This window comes from Catharus ustulatus, chromosome 9 (assembly GCF_009819885.2).
Source record: "Catharus ustulatus isolate bCatUst1 chromosome 9, bCatUst1.pri.v2, whole genome shotgun sequence".
Taxonomy (NCBI): Eukaryota; Metazoa; Chordata; class Aves; order Passeriformes; family Turdidae; genus Catharus; species Catharus ustulatus.
In genome coordinates this window covers 12,105,672-12,124,829 of record NC_046229.1, presented here as the reverse complement: position 1 = coordinate 12,124,829, position 19,158 = coordinate 12,105,672, and the positions used below count along the sequence as shown (strand labels likewise).

At 54.3% G+C, this 19,158-nt stretch overlaps 2 protein-coding genes across 6 annotated transcripts in view; one reads left to right on the top strand and one right to left on the bottom strand.

Moving 5' to 3' along the window:
- The window catches only part of SZT2 (SZT2 subunit of KICSTOR complex), a 53,313-nt gene extending 37,916 nt beyond the window's left edge, over positions 1-15,397 (top strand). For 3 of the 5 annotated variants that reach the window (XM_033067629.1, XM_033067631.1, XM_033067628.1), the window contains exons 50-72: positions 420-608; positions 725-922; positions 1,275-1,444; positions 1,622-1,788; positions 2,198-2,295; positions 3,117-3,249; positions 3,359-3,486; positions 3,777-3,907; positions 4,093-4,275; positions 4,693-4,963; positions 5,164-5,243; positions 5,558-5,683; positions 7,400-7,605; positions 7,721-7,814; positions 8,652-8,732; positions 9,141-9,215; positions 10,090-10,303; positions 10,574-10,757; positions 11,056-11,178; positions 11,405-11,906; positions 12,210-12,326; positions 12,429-12,497; positions 14,654-15,397. In XM_033067629.1, coding sequence (XP_032923520.1) covers positions 420-608; positions 725-922; positions 1,275-1,444; positions 1,622-1,788; positions 2,198-2,295; positions 3,117-3,249; positions 3,359-3,486; positions 3,777-3,907; positions 4,093-4,275; positions 4,693-4,963; positions 5,164-5,243; positions 5,558-5,683; positions 7,400-7,605; positions 7,721-7,814; positions 8,652-8,732; positions 9,141-9,215; positions 10,090-10,303; positions 10,574-10,757; positions 11,056-11,178; positions 11,405-11,906; positions 12,210-12,326; positions 12,429-12,497; positions 14,654-14,797 — 3,683 coding nt within the window. In that variant the 3' untranslated portion in view covers positions 14,798-15,397. The remainder of the gene's footprint in view (positions 1-419; positions 609-724; positions 923-1,274; positions 1,445-1,621; positions 1,789-2,197; positions 2,296-3,116; positions 3,250-3,358; positions 3,487-3,776; positions 3,908-4,092; positions 4,276-4,692; positions 4,964-5,163; positions 5,244-5,557; positions 5,684-7,399; positions 7,606-7,720; positions 7,815-8,651; positions 8,733-9,140; positions 9,216-10,089; positions 10,304-10,573; positions 10,758-11,055; positions 11,179-11,404; positions 11,907-12,209; positions 12,327-12,428; positions 12,498-14,653) is intronic. The other 2 variants (XM_033067632.1, XM_033067630.1) reach the window with 1 other exon arrangement.
- Positions 15,398-15,950: 553 nt separating this feature from the next.
- HYI (hydroxypyruvate isomerase (putative)) lies at positions 15,951-18,909 on the bottom strand. Its single transcript, XM_033067633.1, has 8 exons — positions 18,703-18,909; positions 18,514-18,625; positions 17,284-17,398; positions 17,059-17,137; positions 16,845-16,894; positions 16,600-16,669; positions 16,273-16,407; positions 15,951-16,081 (listed from the first exon to the last, which is right to left on the bottom strand). Exons 1-8 carry the CDS (start codon positions 18,896-18,898, stop codon positions 15,993-15,995), a joined length of 846 nt encoding a protein of 281 aa, XP_032923524.1. The 5' UTR covers positions 18,899-18,909; the 3' UTR covers positions 15,951-15,992.
- Positions 18,910-19,158: the final 249 nt, after the last annotated feature.

The window sequence follows — 19,158 nt, the reverse complement described above, 5'->3', positions numbered from 1 at the left end:
AGGCCTTGTACTCTGTTCCTTAAGAGGACAGGAATGGTGAGCCCCATCTTGGATCAATCTGCATAAAGTCTCTCCTGGTGCAAATGGAGATATTTTCCTCTTGCGTGTGGTGCTGGACAACCCAGGAAGCTCCTGCAGGGCAAGGTGAAATCTGCTGTGACTACAGAAGAGAGATTCTTGGAATGATGGGGACACCCTGTGCCAAACCCTATGCTTCTTACCCTGGCTCCCCACAGGCACAGCTAGCCTCTGCTCCCCTGGCTGCCTCCCCTCCTGTGGGCCCTGCCTGCCCTGTGACACTGTGCAACTCAAGTGGTGACATGCTGGTCCCAGCTGCGGGGTGGCAAGGTGTAGGCAGGCACTGTCAGGGTGAACTTGGTGCTGTGTTGATGGAGACTGTCTTGGATTCTGCCCCACAGGAATTGCTTGCATTGCACTGACATTTGTGGATGAGCATGGCAGTCCCACCTTGCTGCCCCACGGGGAGAGGCCTGACCCTCTGAAGCTGCCTTCCCCCTCACCCAGCCCGGGCCTGCTGCAGGAGAGCGACTTTGAGAGCCTCACAGCCATCAGCAGGCACCAGCCAGGGACTGACCCCCTGCCTTCAGGTGGGCGGTTGGGCAGCAGCTGCCAATGGCCTGCAGCCTCCTCATCCCCTGGGGCACCTCAGAGGGCTGGTGAAGGCAGGGCTGAAGAGCCATGCAGAACTACCCTTTCCCCACAGAGCCTTGCGTGCTGGTGCGCCTGGATATCTGGGAGAAGGGCAACATCAGCCTGCTGCAGCTGTCGGAGAAGCTGCGCGGGGCCCTGCGTCACGCGCTCTGCGATGCCGTCATGGAGTTCCTTGTGCTGCCAGCCCCGCTGTGCGTGGAGGCTGCCTGCCCCCTGAGTGCTGCAGACCTGGAGGACCTGAGCTCTGCGGGTGAGAGCCTGGCCAGGATGGCCACCTGAGCCTCCAGCCAGCCTTGCTCCTCCTGCCTGGCCTGCAGGAGCTTGGCTGTGCTGGAATCTGGTTGAGTGGGCAAGGAGGGAGGAAGCTGCTCTCCCCTTTGCAATATGTGTGGGGTGGTGTCTTGGGGAAGAAGCATCACAGACATTGATGTTGGAAGAGGTATTTAAGGGTCTGTCTGCTCTGAGACTGAATCCACTTTGCTGGATATTACTTATGGCTCTTTCCCTTCTCTCCAGCCAGGCTCTGGCCAGACACAATAGGGTGTCCCCAGCAGCTTTGCAGGGGGAGGCTCTGCAGAGTCTAATTTGCTTTGTCTCCCCAGGAGGCCTAAGGAGGACCATGTCAGAGACCAAGGGCCTGGCCCTGGCCAGTGGGGGGCCTGGCAGGAGCTGTCCTCCACCCCTGCAGTTCACCTCTGCACCTTCACCAAGCTCTGGAGAGCCAGTGACACCCACAAACAAGCTGGGACGCCGCAGCTTCTGGGACATGCTGGTAATGTTGCTGCAGGAATGGGACCTGTAAGGTCCCCATGGTGTGTCAGGCCACGAGGAATGGACAGCAGGGATCTGGCTGGGGGTGGGAAGCCAGGCTTGTAGCAGGGACTTTGCGATCAGGGCACTGACTGGGCTGTGTAGGTGCACAGCATTAACTTATCCCTTTCTCCCCTAGAGCAAGGCAGAGTCCTCAGAGCTGGGCAGCCCCAAGACTACTGATGACATTGTGCTGGAGAGGCCAGAAGAGGCTCGCACGAGACGGCGGCACAAGACCGAGAATGTCAAACAGCACCTGAGCCAGGATCGGGCCACAGCTGCAGCTGAACTGGAACAGGCCCAGAGGCAAGCACAGCTTGCTGGCTTTATTATTCCCCCAATCTGTTGTTCATGACTCTGCATCCTGATGGCAGGATCTGGACCACATTCCTTTTCCTTGTAGTTTCTCCCATACACAGGCAGTTTAGGAAAGCTGCCTTCCACACACAAAGCCTTAGCTCTTGTTGCTGGAGTGTTGCTGGAAGCACAGCTGTTTCTCCCTGCCAGCAATCCCTTATCTGCACTGTGGGGCCCTGTGTAACACCTGGCATTCATGTGGCCACTGACCAAGAGTTACCCAGCTCAAGGATTGTATCAACGCAAAAAGGAGGCTCCCAGGGCTCTGCTCTGGAGCTGTGAGGGGACTGTTGCACTTTTATACCGTCACTACAGATGACTGATTTAGTGTAATTGTGCTTCCCTTCCCTCTCCTCAGGCGCCGAGCCTGCCAGTTGGAAGAAGGAGATATAGGTACCATGCACCCACTCTTCAATCAAACCTGCCAGCAGTGGATGGCGTTCATGAACCACTTGGGTATGTGTTTCAGGTCCCAGCTCCTCCAGATGGGTTGAGAGTGGGCCTTTCTACCTAGGTCTCTCAGGACAAGTCCTCCTATGGCACCATCTGTCTTCATTCCTTACTGGTCCTAGTTACACACCCTCTGTCTCCCTAAATCTTGCCAGAGTCACACTGGTTTCAAAACTAGCATCAGCTTTAGAAAGCTGTGGCAGGAGGCCTGGCATGTGCCTGTGCACCAGAACAAACCTTCTAAGGCCTGCGGTTATGTCTGCCATGCTCTGAGTCCAGGGCTTGCTGAACTTGCTTGCAGCTGCTTTGGAGTGAATTGGACTCCCAACACCCCAGCTGTGGTAGTGCTTTAGCTTCCAGACGTAGCAGGGATGGAAGATCTAAGCTTCTGCAACATGCTCTGGGGCTGTGAAGTTGCATGGGAGACCCTCTTGCAGGGAGGTAGGGACAGGAGGAACACCCTTTATATGCAAAGATTTGGGATTGTATGTTGCTACTTTCTGGTTACCTTTCACTTTGGTGTTTGTACATTCATATTTCTGCTGGCAGGAGCTCTCCTCCTCCTCCTCTGATGAGGAGTAAGCCAGAGAACAAGGAATAAGTGGGGGAATAAAGTGCTGTGCTCAGAGCAATACAGGGTGTTTGGCCCAGGTCCCACTTTGGGCCAGAACTTGGGGTTATTTCAGGCTTCATCTTCTTGTCCAGGTAAGGTTCTTGTTCTCCAGCTCTGCCTGGCTCAGGTGCTTGGCCATCTCCACTGCTCATGTGGGCAGGATGTGGCTCTGGGGCAGCTTGGCACTTTGCCCTACAGTACATCTTCCCTGCAGGGTGCCCGTCCGTGCAGCAGTGCTCCTTGGAGATGGTTTCTCGTTTCCTCCTGTCCTCCATCCTAGTGGAAGTGGTGAACCTGGTCACTGCTCTGGCGAGTGATACCACTGTCAAAGTGTTTGAGCAGATCTGGTGAGTTATGTGATTCACGGGTGGCTGTTTGGCACCAGCAGTTGTTGGCAGCTGTACTTCTCCTGCCACAGCTCTACTTGGCAGCTACCTCTGGGGCTTTTCTTTGCAGCTACCACCGGAGCACCGCCTTCCTGCCCTATAAGTCTGGTCAGAATGCCAGCCCCTTCCCTGGAGTCATCAGGCACTTCATCCTGCTGGGACGCAACTTCCAGCAGTGGCGTTGCAGCACAGAACAGGGTGAGTGCCTGGTCATGGTCCCTGGGACTGTGCTGGGGTCTTTAGGGGGAGGACATCAATAAACAGGGTTCCCCTCCTTACTGGGACAGACTGCTTGTGCTCAGAGGTGGGCAGTGGGTTGTCTGGTTTTGCCTTCTGAGACCTTATCTTGAATGTGCTTGTAACAGCTTATTTAAAAATGAGCTGAGAAGTACTGTGGCAGAACATCCTGTCATGCCACCTTAATGGCATGGTGAGACGTAAAAGTGGGATGAACCAGTATTGAGGGTCATAACTGTGTCTTCTTCCAGCTCACAAAGGGCTCCAGCGCTTTGAGGCCATGGAATTCAGCTCAGCAGAGAGAGGCTCTGATCCCAGCCTTGTTGGTCGAGACCTGGTACCCCGGCAAAGGTTCCTCTTCATGGAGATCATTGACAAAAAGGTAGCAATGGCTGTGGCTCTTAACAGGGGACTGTAATTGAGCTGTTGCCATTTTCCCTGTTCCAGCTTTGTCATCTGAAACTGCAGCTGCAGCAAGTACCTCCAGAACACCTGGGGCAGCCTGTGCCACCATGCAGGCTCTCTGAGCATATCCTTAAATCTTCTCCCCGCTTCCTCTCTCTCCAGCTGACGCTCTACACTTACAACTGGTCCCCAGACCTGGGGGCCAACTTGAACTGCTCCCTGACACGCCTGCTGCAGTGGCAGAATGCCCGGTCCCACATCGTGCACTGCCTGATCAGCCAAAAGCTGGGACTCTTCCACCACCACTGCTTCATGGACACACCGTGGCATGAGGACAGCAAGCAGGTAGGGTACCATGCCAGGCAGGGCAGTCCTTTCTTCTTCAGGAAGGGCCTTGGCAGTCTGGGAGTCTTAGAAAGCTTGCAAGCACCTTTTGTGTGCTGATTTGCAGGGCATTCACATGTCCAACTTGGCCATTTCCAGCCAGACTATTGCTCTGCTCTTGGACACAAGTGGAAAGAGAAGCCAGGTCTGTCTGCTGGCAACACTTACTAGTGACTGAATTACTTAGGGTGGAGGCTGAGGAGTGGGCTTCCCACTTCACATTGGAACCATGGTGGGCCCAGGTGTGCTCTTCTGGGAGCTGGTAGTGGAAAAGGCTAACACAGATCTCAGCAGATGGCCAGAATTGGATTTACTCTGTTGGTTCTTCCTCCAGGGCTGGCAGTAAGGAGGCTTTCATGGCTGTGTCTGTTTGCTTAGGAGCCAAATCCTTTCCTGAACTCCACTTTGGAGGTGGATGCGCTGATCCGGAGCCCGTGTCCCCCACCCAGCAAGGAGCAGGGCCGGCTGAGCAGCTCTGCCCGCAGCCTCCCGTCCCTGCACTTCCATCCCGACGTGGTGCCCTTTGACGAAGCTCTGCGGGATGTCACCACCATCCGGCGCATACCCCACGTGCCTGACTTGGCACCTTTTGACCCTGTGGCTTGGCATGGGGCCCAGTTCCTGGAAATCAAGAGCATGGAGAGGAAAGGTAAAGCAAGGGGGCTGATATCCTGGGAGCCTGCCTAATGATCTCATTTCTAGAAAAGGAGACCAGAGCAGAACAAGAGTTTTGTCAGGGGACAGTTCTCTGTGGGAATGGGTTATGGCCTGGTCAGGGTGGGAATGAAGGAGAGTAGCAATACTTTGGTCTGTGGCTTGATACTCTTGTGACTGCTCTCTTTCCTTTAGAACTGGAGAAACAGATGAAAATTGAAAACCTCTTTGTCACCTGGCAGCAGAGATCAGCTCAGTCCAACATGCCTATCAGTGTGAGTGCAGCCTGGGCAGGTGGTGGGCTGGGCCCTCTTACAGCATGCTGGGAGCACCAGCAGAGGGGAGCACTGCAGCTCTGAGCAGGGTGTATAGTGGGGACGGTGCTAGGCAGTGGAGCAGTGGTCTCTGTTTGAACTTTTGGGATTGCAGGGCTCTGAAGCGTGGTTGGGCATGGGGCCTTGCTGCCCAGCACTGCAAAGGCTGCAAACCAGTTATTGCCATTTGAGCAGCACTGCAGTGTCATGGGTAGCTTGTTCCCAGCCCCTCTGAGGGATGTGTGCTGTAACCATGCTCCTCTTGTGTTGTGCAGCTGGCAGACCTGGAGACTCTGAAGCAGTCCTCACGCCTGGTTCACTACTGTGCCACCCCCTTGCTCTTTGATCCGGCCTTCCGGCAGCAAATCCAGACTGACCAGCTGGGCAAGGTAGAGGGGAAGGTGAGTGTCAGCAAGCACCAGTGTGGCCAGACTTTGTGCACAGGGACAAAGAAGAAGTCTTTTCCCAAGACAGGGCTGCTCTGGCCTCACTCCTAAAATACAGGATGAATTTGAACGCTGTAAGATGGAGACTGAGAAAATCCTTGAGTCCTCAAAGCTTTTCTCCTTCGGCCACACTGTCCCTGGAGAAGACTGATTTCCTTTTCTACCCAGGGAGTTCAGGGCTGAGTCTGGAGAAGCCATCAAGGACACTGTCTGGTACTGATCTGTTAAGGAAGCAAAACCTCCCTTATGCATTCAGCAGTCAGACCTGGTAAACCTTTCCTGTACCCAACAAATACCCAAAACAGTTGAAAGCAAACCAGCTGAATCCTGAGCAGGTTGCAACCTGACAGACTAACCAGTGCAGATCCCACACTTGGCTGTTCACAGTCTGTATGTGTGTCAGAAGGGAAGAACAGGCCGTTGTAATTTATCAGAGTGTCAAAAGGATTTTGACAAAGTCTTTAAGCAGAGATTGCTACAGAAATTGAACACTCACAGGTAAAAGGAAAAGTATCATCACAGAATGAAAACTTCACTTTGTTTTTGGAACAGAGCAAAATGGAAATTGGTTATTGGATTTGAAGAGCCTCAGAGCAAGGTTTCAAGGTGGTGCATTGGGTTTTGTATCTCCAGGTCTTTTATTGGGACGTATGAGATGCCAGGCTTTGCAGTGCTGGAGGGCTGTTCAGATTGGTCAGAACAGGAAAAGAATGCAAGGAACTCAAGAGGCACCTGAGTAGCCTGTGAAATGAGAGCTTTTGTGGGAGCTGGGACCTTGTTCCCAGCAGAACAGCATGATGTGGAGAGAAATTGGAACCCTCTTGTATTGTACTCACTGAAGAGCCTGTACAGAGCACACATCTCAGTGGTTTCTTCAATTTGTGAACAGCTGGGTACAGCAGACACTGGTTATAGAGTACATCAGAAAGGGGTGTTAGTATAATGGGTAATATTCTAGTAATTTTTTTTAAAGACTAGTGTATTAATGTCTTCATCTGGCCAGTAAGTGTGAGACCAAACATCTCATGGCAAAGGCACTGAACTGGAGAGACTTGGAGAAGGTCAGAGAGTAGCTGGAGAGGTTCCAGGTAAAAAGACATCTCTTGCAGTTGGTGGAGCAGATAGGCAGAAAGCCAGATAAAGACATGTTACAGAGCCGCAGGCTTAAAGCAGAGAGATCAAAAAGAGAAACCTTAGTCTCTCTCAGCACCAAGAAGAGGAGTATTCAGGACATCAAAAGAACTGAAAGTGTTTAGAAGGAAGCACTGTTCCTTTTCAGTGGTACTGAACTGCTAGGAAATCATGAGAAGTCAGCAGGATTCATAAGGGGATTGGACTCTTACCATGGCAATAGGAGCTGAAGCTCTGAGCTTTGCATGAACCAGTTGTGAGCCACTAACAATTTGTGGAAGCTGTTCTGGGGGAGGCAGATGTGAATGCTGGCACAGGAAGCAGGTCCCTGCAGGTTATTGCAGCGCTATTAGGTCAGTACATGGCTGGGTAGATCTTGGATCTTGCATTTTGGCACGTGCACTAGGACAGTGCTTGGACAGCCAGATGTTAGTGCTCTCTGGCAGAGAGAGATCTACCTTTTGCTCAACCAGGGCACCTGGTATCCTCTGCTGGTGCCAGTCACAGCAGTTCTCCTTAGGAACTTGCTTTCTCTTGTAGAAGCGCCACCGCTCCAATGACTCTACAGCTTCAGGGAGGGACCGCAGCCACAGCTGTGACTCGGCAGAAGCACTGCCCTGCAAGGTGAAGGAGGAGCCGTGGCTGCAGGAGATGTGCAATGCCTTCCTGCAGCAGTACATCCAGTACCTGCAGAGCATGGGCTTCATTCTGGTCCAGGTGCGGCCACCCTCACCTACCACTCGCAGGTCAGTGACGTGCTGGGAGCCCTGGTGTTGAAGAGCCAACATGCTGAGCTGTGCCCTGCTTTGACACAATAGGTCTTGGCTCTCTGCTCAAGGCTGTCTCTGCTCTCATTTCCAGTAGCACAAGCCGGATCCGAGCTCTGGCAGCAATGGGAGTGGAGGGTAGAGGTTCCTTTTCCTACACAAAGCCAAAACCAGAGGGAAGTCCAAAGGTGAGTGCTTTTCTGTTACGAGGGTGGGACTGGGATAGAAGTCAGGCCAGTTCTGGTTGGCTTTTGAAACTTTCAGGCAGAAAGGATGTGGGAGGATGGAGAAAGCATCAAAGCCAGCCTGCCTATACCAGTACCATTTTTGAGAGTTTGGGTGTGATGAGATCTCTTTGCCCTTCTGCATGTCCTCCTACAGGTCTCAGAGCCCTCTCCTGGCATTGGGTGGAACCAGGGCAAATATCAAAAGACTGGTAACAACTTGGAGGGGCTCAGAAGAGGAACAGGATGACCTAGGGCAAGGATAGCTGCTTTTGGGTGAGATTCTGAAGGATTACCTGTCAGAGAATCTTCAGCATCTATTATTAAGGGCAACTCTGGGGCAGAGTGAGGTGAATGCAGAAGAGGTTAGAGAAGATAAGCCTAGAATGGTTCTACTGTGAGAGTAGGCTGAGGTTCCTCATGTATAAAGAAGTGGCAGCTAGGGAGGAACAAGTCAGAGCTCTACAATATTGCAGCTAACCTGGAAAGGAATTGACAGCAGGGAGTGAGGTTCCATGGACACTAGTTCCTTGTCTCAGCATGTCACACTCTGGAGACACCCTGTCCTGAGCAAGCAGGAGGTGAAGGGATCAATGTGCCTGGTGTGTTGTCTCAAAGGCTGTTTATTAGGTTTGTTAGGATTCTTTTCACTGTCAGCTCTGCCGTATCTCCTCTCTTCTCTCCAGTGACATTGCTCAGTTAATGAGGCCTCTCTACTTCCTCTTCTGCCACAGAGCCTTATGGCAGCTTCACACACTTGTGTGCCAGAGCGCCTCTTCAGCTTTGTCCTTCTCTTCCCAGAGCACAAGCCCTGCTGTTGCTACCTACCATCTACAGAGAGCTCTTCCAGGTGGGATTGTGCTCATGGAGTTGGCCTTCCAGGTAAGGAAGAAACAAGAAACAAAGTATGATCTCTGGGGATCTTCAGGGACAGTCATCAGAGGTGACAAAGGGAGTGATAAGGAGTACCGCAGGGACATGTGATTCTTCATTTGTCCTGTCTTGCTTCTTCCATGGTCCTGCAAAACTGAGATCAGGTGGAGATAATTCTGCAGGGCTCAGCAGTAGGAGTTGCCTGGAGGAAGGATAATTAAGAGCTCAGCACCAGTTAGGGTGCTCTGTGCTCAGCCACATGTTGGCTGGTCTAGCTTAGTTCAGATGAGAGGCGAGACAGAACATGGGGTTGAGAGTATCTGGGCCCCAGCCCTAGCGTGAAGCCTGGGGGCTGTGTTCCTTCCCTGGAGAGGCCCAAGGCTGTGCTCTGCTCTGCTCACATGCTCTCTCCTGCAGGGCTGTTACTTCTGTGTGAAGCAGTACGCGCTGGAGTGCTCGCGCATCCCCATGGGCCAGTCCGTGAACTCTCAGGTAATGGCTTTGCAGGCACAGCTGGTGCTCCTCAGGGTCAGAGGATGCTTTGTGAGGAGGAGTGATCTCTGGAACATAGTGGGCATCTCGGGCATAGCAAGTTCTGGAGAGCTCTGCTCCCTGCTCATGGGAAAGCAAAGCCTCACAGAGCCTTCTGCAGTCACATGCCCTCTATGGCACTGCTTGAGCAGAGCTGGATTGCAGTAAAAGGGAGTGAGAGTTTGGCAAGAGGAAGACTCTTGTCCCAGCTTGGGGGCCAAGACCGAGCAGACTGGGGAGGAATAGGAGTAATTCTGGCAAAAGGAAAATTCCTGCTCCAAGGAAAGTCAGTGCATGGCTCTCTGCTTCCCTTGGAAGAAGGAAGTGGAATGGGAACAGGGATCTGTGGACATGATTCCTGCCCTTTGCTAGAGAAGATTACTTTCTGCACCAGAAAGGTTCCTTTATACCTCTGTGCCTTGCTCTACAACACTCTGAGGCTGCCTACTCCCTTCTCCTTTGTAGGGTCAGGGTGTCTCCTGCCTGTTCCCAAGGGCACTGGGTGTCTGTGTAGAGGCTGGCCAGCCCCAGGCTGTCTGAGACAGGAGGCATGCATGACCATACTGTCCTTTCCCAGGGAGCTCTGTAGCAAGGCTGCATCTTAGATATGTCAGGAGTGTCTCTCCCAAGCTTAGAGCCTTCCAGGACCTTGTCTGCAGATTTGATGAGTCTTTCCTGGTGAGCTTGCACATGCACAGGGCAGTGTTGTGAGTCTGCATCCTGCACTGGTGCTGGGGCAGTTGCACTGGCTGTCCCCTGCCTTGTCAGCAGGGCTTTGCAGGAGGGTGTGAGGTGCCTGGTAACACTCGTGCCTTGACTCCTTGGCCCTCCACAGCTCTCTATGCTCTTCACGGAGGAGTGTGACAAGGTGCGGGACCTCATGCACGTGCATTCGTTCAGCTACGACTTCCACTTGCGCATAGTCCACCAGTACCTGCTGGGCTCCCACATGACTCTCCGCCAGGGCTACCATCTCACCAGCTTCCTGGAGGACTTCATTGCCCATCACCCTGACATCCCCAAATTTGGCCGTAATCACGTTTTCCAAGGTATGTAGGTAAATATATCATCAGTCTGGGGCTGATCACCAGCACATAACTTGGCAAAAGTCCTTTACAAATAAACCTTACCTTTGGAGTATTCAGAGTGATGACAGAGTGAGGGTGATGGGAGGGGCTGTGCTCCAGGGAAAGGTCTTGTTGTCCTGTTGTGGAAGGGGCAGGTTGGTTGCTCTGTCTCCTGGAGTAAATGAGAGGACACTGCTCTGCCTGGGTAAGAGCCACAGTGTCTCCTGTGATAGCAATGTATTTTTCCACTAGGCACACTGGCCCTGCCCACCAACATGATCACTGCACACCAACTGTACAACTACATTGCTGACCATGCCAACACCTACCACATGAAACCCCTGCGCATGGCCCGACCAGCCACGGGCAACGACAGCAAGAAGGGAACACCAGGCACAGAGCAGAACGAATATGCACTGGTCTCTATTTGGAACAGGTGAGTGCCTCTGCTGCCAGTTCCTGGAGCTGCTGGAGATTGGACCTGCCAGTTCTGGGGACACTGCCCCAAGGAACCAGCAAAGCTGGCTGTTCTGTACAGTGCCATACAGCAGTTCTGGCCAGTCCTTGTGAGATGGCCAACAGGGGTGGTGTGCAGGTGTACTTGACATTTCCCGTCACACTTCTGAGGAGTCCTGCTGTTTGGAATTGCCCATGTCCAACAGTTCTGTTGTGATCTGGAGCCCTGGGAGAACGAAGCAAGGCTTCCTTCATACTGATGTGCTTTTTTATCCCAGCTCGGGCTCATACAAGGACTCTGAAGGTCTGCGTCATCATGATGACTTCGATGTGTCCCTCCTGGTTTGTCACAGCGCGGCACCATTTGAGGAGCAGAGTGAGGCAGAGAGACGCATGCTCCGGTGAGCACTGGGGGCCAGTGACAGCAAAACTTCCTGGCTGGGGAGGAGGGCTCTGGCAGGGACTGGTTTTGTCTGGAATAGCACAGGCAGCGTTGTTGGTGTCTGGGAAGGATCGCTGTGAGAGAAGCCCCCTTCTGGCAGGGGCAGAGGGGCCTGTGGTTCATTTGCAGTGCAGCTGAGAGGGGAGCAGCCCTTCCCCAGGTCAGAAGTGTCTCCTTGCTCCCAGGTTGCGTTTCTACGTCATCATGACAAGCCAGCGAGAGCTCTTTCCGCGGCTCACGGCCGACATGCGACGCTTCAAGAAGCTGCCGCGCTTGCAGCGGGAAGTGCTGGAGCCTGTGGTGGGCCGGGCAGCCTGGGACGCAGCGGAGCCAGAGCCGAGCCTGGGCCAGCAGCCGTCGGCAGAGCGGGAGCTGTGGCAGGACGTGGAGGACAGCAGCGAGTTCTACGCAGGGGGCACGCAGGTCAAACTGGGGCCAGGGCTCTTCTACACCTCTCCGCTCTTCCCCTTGCTGGCCTCCGAGGTGGCCTCAGCCCAGAAGCAGCTCAGCAGCATGGTGCAGCTGGCCAAGTGCCACTGCCGCAGGGACAACCTCTGGAAGCGCCTCTTCCTCCTGGAGCCTCTGGCTTCTGACAAGCTGAAGCTGGGCAAGCTTTCACTGGTGGAGCTGGAGGAGCTGCTCGATGCCGTGCACGGGAAATCCATTGCAGATGTGGACCCCCAGCTGGTGAGCAGCAGGGATGGGGGCACGTTCTGCTCTGGGGATGGAGTGGGGTGCCAGGTGAAGGGGCCTGCAATGGACATCTCTCCTGCTTGGTGGGAGGGTAGAGGCAGGAACACAGCTCCTAGCTGGCAGGGAAAGGGGGAAACTGCATGGACCTGTCTAGAGAGAGTGAACAGCCCTTGGTCAGCATCTTAGTGGGCTGTGAGGGTTGCATCTGATTCGGGGTCTGAAGGCTGCTGTAGCATTATGGCTACTAGTGCCATGGCTAGAGGGAGGCTGAAGATCAGGCCTTTTCTATGCCTTCAGGAATGCTTCCTCACCATGACAGTCTCCTGGTACCAGAGCCTCATCAAGGTGCTCTTGAGCCGCTTCCCCCAGAGCTGTCGGCACTTCCACAATGCTGAGACCGGCACCCAGTATCTGGTAAGACACAGCCCAGTGACCACCTGCAGCCTCTGTCCCTGTGTCCCTGACCTGGGTTCTGTACTGTCTCCTTTCTAACGTGCTCTCTGACTCTCCTGACAGGTTGTGCTCAACCAGAAGTTCACAGATTGCTTTGTTCTTGTGTTTCTTGATTCTCATTCAGGAAAAACGGTGAGTACTTGGAAACAGAACAACAGCTATGTTGGCTCAGGCCAGGAATCTGTCTAGATTGATCCAGCAGTAGCCAAGGGCAGGTGTGCTTGAAGGTCAAGAAGCTTGTAATGCTTCTCTTAAATACTGTCCCAGCATCTGAAAATCCATAGCATAGGCCCATCCTGAGCTAGAAGCGGCCTTTGCATTTATGTAATAGCTCTCCACAGCTTTATTTCATTTGGTTAATTTCTGGCATCCATTATTTCCCCTGACTTGCAGCTCCATGAGGCAGTTGCAGTCTAGGTGAAGAACTTCCTTGGCTTATTTTTGAAGCTCTTACTGTTCTTTCCATGTGATGCCCCTTTGTTCTTGTATTAGAAAACAGTGAGCACTTGATCCTCTTTTCCTTCACAGGATTGCTTTTGGATAATTTTCTCAGCTGTCTCTCTATCCAGGCTAAGCAGTCCTTCTGTATTCAGTCCAAAGTCAGATCACACTGGGTCTGGCTGGGAGGGGTCACCAGTGCTGTGGGCTGCCCCTACCTCAGCTTGAAGGAAGGGGACCTGCACTGTCAGGGTCCCAGCAGACCTGCAAGGGCCTTTGCCTTCACTGAACTTGAGGGCAAAAATACTTTTTTTTCAGCTGTGCTCCCAGGCAGGGTAGAGGATGGATCACAGGGAATGCAGCTCCATGTGAGAGCAGGGGATCTACAAGAGGCTTCAGTCCACAATAAGGTTTCTGCAGAGACTGCAGAGTAACTGATGCTGTATAAAATAAACCACATCCATCTGAAAAGCTTGTAGGGGAGACAGAAGAGGTAGTGCTTGCTGGAAGTGCTGCTCAGTGCCTCCTGCCACCTGATGGTCATAGTGTCACCTTGTGGTTATTGATATGATAAACCCAGACCTGCCATCCCCTCTCCCAGTGACTCATTTCGTAACAGAAATCCTTTGTTTTCATAACATTGTATTTTGTGCTTAGCATTCATCCCATTCTTGTGGCCTCTAAAAATTTTCTCAGGGGTTTTTATTTTTTTTTTTTCATTATCCCAATCCTCTTTTGTATTAGTGCCTCAAATTTTATCAGCATACTCCTCATCTTTGTACCAGACTTTTAAAGTACTAGGCAATGTGAGTCCCAAAGCCTGTCCTGAAGGAGCACTATCTGTAACCTCTCTCCATTTCCCCTTTCCACACTGCCACGCTCTCACCTTGTAATTTTTGAGTTAATTCCTATCTTTTCAGCTTACCTAAATTTCCCATGTGACACCACATCAAATCCTTCCTGAATTTCAGATAAGATGTACCATGATTCTTTTGTCTAGGAGTATTGCCTTATCAAAGAGAATTTTAGTGTTAGCACACCACTTTGGTAACACTGAGCTGCATTTCCCTCATGGTTCTGTCTGTTGCAGTCTGCTCCAAAGCCTTGCATGCTGCTGGAGTTGGGCTCACAAATCACTTCCTTTCCCCTCTTAAATGATGGTGGAAGATTTGGTGAAAGTACATTTGCTGTTTTGTAGTTACACAGCTCTCCTTATGGCTTTACCAGCTTGTTAGGGACCCTGGTTACTGGATGTGCTGCATTTCAACTCTGGACAACATCCTGTCCCTGTGTCTTGCCTCCATGATGCTGATCTGAGTGCACTGAGTCACATTTTTGTTCTGCTTCAGCTCCTACAAACTCTGCCTGCTCCCTACTCCCCTCTGCCCTGGCTTTTCAGTACAGTCACTAGTCAGAGTGGAGCAGGCAGCATTTATTTTTAGGATTGCAGTTATTACATTTAATCTCCTCCCCTTCCCCATTTGTTGCACTCCTACTCTTCCCCTTAGAAGAAGAAATTTCCCTCTAATTTCCCTGGAAGCTCCTGTTACTGTGGAGGCAGTAGGATCCCCTCCTCTCCTGTGACTGCTGCCAGGATTGGCGTAACTGCAGATGCATGAGAGCTGGGACAGAGTGGGCCAGTCCTTGTGCCAAATTTCCAGCAGAAAAATTGGGAGGAGGCTCAAACATGCTCTGTCACTGCAAGAGACACTAGCTTAGTGCCACTGGTATTTTGAGACTTCTCCCAGTATTTGCCTAACACTGCCAAAAAAGTGTCCACACACCTGGGCTAGGGACTGCACAATGCTTGTCTGCATCCTCTCTCCTGACCCTCTCCTCCCTCTTGGCAGAGTCTCACCGTGGTTTTCCGGGAGCCATTCCCAGTGCAACCCCAGAACAGTGAGAGCCCTCTGCCACAGCTGGTGTCCACATACCATCACCTGGAGTCAGTTATCAACACTGCCTGCTTCAATCTGTGGACAGGCCTGCTCTAGCACTGGCACCCACATCCGGAGCAACGCGTATTCCAACCTCGGCACGGCCGTGCCATTGGTGACCATGGGGAAGAACAGGTCTCTGGGGAGATCTGTGCGTGGGCACTGCAGGCAGCACTGCCTGTGGCACACATGGCTACTGACCTGAGGAGCCTGGGGACCAGCACCTCATCGCTGGCTGGCTGGTATGGCCCTTGTGTACTGTTTTCAGTGGGTTTGATACTGAATGTCCTTGAACCAAACAGCAAGGGCAGGAACTTGGCTGCTGCAGCCTGGCTGAAGCAGAGTAACTCTCAGGGACGTGGCTTTGGCATTCGAAGGTGAGTTCTGCCTGCTGGGAAGGCACTGAGGAGCATGCACAGCACTATCTTCTGCCCAGGGCAGCATTGCACAGTGCTCTGGCTTTAGGAGGAAAGACTTCTGACTGCTGGGCTGCCTGACTGACAGTGAGGACAACTGCTTCTGGCCTTTTGCTTTCATTGGGAGAGCATGAATGGGACAGGAAGGGTGAACTGGATCACAGGAAGGTTTTATGGAGGTGTACATTTGAGCCATTGGTCTATCTGTGAAATAAACTGAACCAGATCCCTGCTCCGTCACTGTAGGCTGTGGAAGGCTGCCTGTAGAGGATGCAGAGCAGCCCGGGCTACTGGGGCTGGCTGAGTTTGCTCTGGAATCTTACACTTGCTCCAGAGCAAGAACAGCAGGGCAGTCAGCCTTGAGTATCCATGTGCAGGCAGCTCCCAGCCTGTTACCTTGGAGCAGACAGCCTGGGAGAGGACTGCTTGCTTCACTTGCAGCCCTGCTGCAGAGTCAGTGCTGGGCATTGGCAACAGCCTTGAGAACTTCAGTACCTGGAAGTCCAGAGTGTTCTTTATACAACTTCAGGCACCAGTTGGAATGCTCCCCTTCTTGGGGAGACTGGAAGCCTCTCCCTGGGCCCCTCTCCAGCCTGGAAGTGAAAGTTTTTTGTATACCTGCAGTCACCTGCAGTGGTGCCTAAGTCAGCACTAGATTGAACATGCTGCAGGTGATACTTGTGTAAATGAGGGTCCAACAGCTTGGGCTGGCCCAGAAGAGCCTGGGGCAGGGAAATGACATAGATGCTCCTAACCTCATTCCCCTAGTCCTAGAGAAGACACGTGCTCCTCTGTTAAGCCATTGCTTTGTCTTTTATTCTCATGATTTTCTGATTTTACTTGGCTGCCTCGCTGGTCCCACCATGCTGCAGCCCTCGGCTTTCCCAGTAGGATCGCAGCCAGCCCAGACCTTCCAGGGTGTCTCCTGCAGTGACAGATACGATCTCCTGCTGCAGCTGGAGAAGCTGGAGCAGCTTCTGTTCAGGACAGAGCCCTCATCCCCAGGTAGGGATGACACCCACTACCTAGGAGCTGTCTTGTGCAAAGGCACAGTCCCCAGCCAGCTGCTCTCTGCTTGGACAGGCCCCTGGGGCTCAGACCTGCAGGCCTACTCACCCTTTGGAGCATACTCGCACCCCACGTAGCCAGTGTAGCCAAGGGACTCCAGGAGCTCGAAGATGTAGGGGAAGTTCAGCTCCCCAGGGCTGTCGGGCTCGTGCCGCCCTGGTACCTGTGCAATCTGGATATGACCTAGGGAGGGAAGGGGAGAGACCATGCCCGAGGCAGCCCTGCCTGCAGCCTTCTTTGGCCCTGAGACAAGGTGAGCCAAGAGCAGCCCCACACCCCCAGCCAGCTACAGCAGAGTCTTGAGTAGGAGGGTCCCCTCTCAAAGCCACCCCTGCCCATCGCCACAGTGGAGTTGGTCTGGGTGCAGGGTGTTACCAATGAGTGGGAAGTAGGTCTCCAGGTTGCGTGACAAATTGCCATCCATGATCTGGCAGTGAAAAAGGTCCTGGGCGCGAGAGAGAAGAATGGAGGGTGCAGCTGTTCAGCAGTGAGCAGTCAAGAACAGCTGTGCTATGGTCCCTGTCCAGTGTCCCAGGATGGGGTAACAAGCCCATGGCCACCCAAACTCCTTTGTAGACCTGTGCAAGCTTCCTTCAGGGAGAGTTTCAATGCTGACTCACCAGCTGCAGCTTCAGGTTGGGCCGTCCCACTTTGTCCAGGATGGCAGCAGCTAAGGGGACAAGAAATGAGAAACCATTGCCCCCAGGGTGGAAGCTTTGCAGAGAAGCCCCTGTGCTCCCTCAGCATCCCCCTCCTGGTGAGGGAGATGTTGAGGGAGCCTTTCAGACTTTGGAGATCCTTCTCTTCTGAAGGAGGCTCTTGGTGTCTGCTAACCTTGGTGTGGGGTGTTCAGATAGTAGCGAGGGTCAGTGATGCGGTTGTTAATAGGCTCCAACAGTCCAATCATGTCTTCCTGTAACACAGTAATGTCACCCTGCGGAGCATCCTGTCATCTCTGCAGCAGGAAGCATAACTTCCCCATACCAGGCTCATGGAGTATTCCCCATCTTGGGTAGCCTAAGAGCTGCACGCACAAAGCAGGACCCATTCCACACTTACCTGGGACAGGAGGTCAGCAGCATATCTGAGATTCTCAATGAAGGTGGTTTCCATCTCACCTGCCACTGCAGCCCGCTCTGTGCCCAGGGGCACCCGCCCAGCCATCACATGAATCCTACAGGCACAGAAAGATAGTCACAGGCAGCAAGCAGCTGGCCTGCTCTAATGCATCTGTTGCTGGAAAAGGGAGGCAGGTTTGGGGAGCAAACACAGGAGGAGGTAAGAAGAGTGCTCTCCTGCAGGAGGCACCACAGCAGCCAGGGAGCTGCTAGCCAGGACACAAATACATACCCTCCCACCTCAACACACAGAGGGATGGCTTTGAACCTTTTGCCTGACAAATCACAGACCTTGCTTCTTCCCTCTTTTTTTAACTGCCTTCAGCTCTTTCACCCTGATGCTGGAGCTTTCTTGGGCTCATGCTCCTTGAGGGACCCCAAACGAGCATGTTGGGCAGCTGGCGTGCTGCCTCTCTAGGGGCCTGCCCCAGGCATGGTGCCACTGCTTGCTGGCTGTGAGCAGGGAGGGGACAGTGCCCGGTGCTGGACTGCCCTGCTGTGAAGAGCTCAAGTGCCAGGACTTCAGCCACCATTGGAGGAAGGTGAACAGTAGAAACAAAACCCTTTTCACTGTGCCTGTACCAGTGTGCAAATAGTGCTGGGCACCCTCTGGCCTGCCTAGCTCATGCCCTCCACAGGGCTTTGGACTGAGTTGCAACAGGAAAGAATGGTGCAAAGTAAGTGGAAGAAAAGGGGCCTGTTGGTTTTCTGAAGGGAGCTATGCCAGGCTAATTGCATCTTTTACGGTGTCTCTGCTGTGCTGGAGTCAGCATGGCCTCAATAAAGCAACTGTTGTGGTGTCCTGGTGGAAACGAGTGGTGCAGTGGGGGAGAAAAAAGAGAGGATTATCCTGGGGGCTGTCGTGTGGAGGTCGGAACAAGAGCCTCTGCTGCGAAGGGCAGGGGCAGGCTCGTGCCTGCAGCTCTGGGTCCGTTCCCAGGGAGCACGCTGAGGCTGCGGACCGCACAGCGGGGTCTGCCCCGAGCTGGCTCCGTCCCGAACCGCCGAGCGGGAGATGCTGCCCGGGAGAGGCTCCGTGACCCGGCGGCGGGAGGCACCGCGGGGCAAAGGGCAGGCTCCGCTCGGGCGCAGCGATGGAGCAGAGGGCAGCAGAGGAACAGCGCCAGTAGCCGCGGGCGCGGCCGGAGCGGGGGTCCCGCCTCGCACCTACCTGGGGCAGCCCACAGCCCTGGCGTAGCGCACGGCCGCCTCCAGGGCCTGCCGGAAGGCTGCCTGCCGCCCGGGCACGGCCGCCAGCCCCAGCTCGCCCGCCTCCGGGTCCCCTGGGAGAGAGCGGCAGGGTCGGCGGAGGGTGCTCGCTACCCCACGTCCATGGGGGAGCGGCGGGACGCGGCCGTACCGGGGGGCGTGTTGAGGAGCGCGATCCGCACCCGCGCCCGCTCCGCCGCGGCCCGCAGCTCCTGCGCCGGGCAGCCCGCCGGCCAAGCCGCCTCCACCGCTCCGAACCCGGCGGCCGCCGCCGCTTCCAGCCGCGCCGGCAGCGCCGGGAGCTCCGGGAACAGCCATGAGAGGTTGGCGGAGAAGCGCAGCGCCATGGCGGGCGGGGCGGGGCGGGGCGGGGCGGTGCTCCCGCGGCCACTCCGAGCGCCGCGTCCCGCCCGGGCAGCCCCGGGGGCGGGGGCGGTGCGGAGGCAGTACCGGGGCGGTGCGGGGGCAGTGCGGGACAGTACCGGGGCAGTACCGGGGCAGTGCGGGGGCAGTGAGGGGCCAGTACCGGGGCAGTGCGGGGGCAGTACGGGGCCAGTACCGGGGCAGTGCGGGGGCAGTGAGGGGCCAGTACCGGGGCAGTGCGGAG

Excerpts from the sequence above, each read along its gene's own strand:
- HYI (XM_033067633.1), bottom strand. The coding sequence starts at position 18,898 with ATGGCGCTGCGCTTCTCCGCCAACCTCTCATGGCTGTTCCCGGAGCTC. Across the intron at positions 18,626-18,702 it reads GCTCCTCAACACGCCCCCCG|GGGACCCGGAGGCGGGCGAG; the intron begins GTACGGCCGCGT and ends GCTCTCTCCCAG. Across the intron at positions 16,895-17,058 it reads TCTGAACACCCCACACCAAG|CTGCTGCCATCCTGGACAAA; the intron begins GTTAGCAGACAC and ends TTGTCCCCTTAG.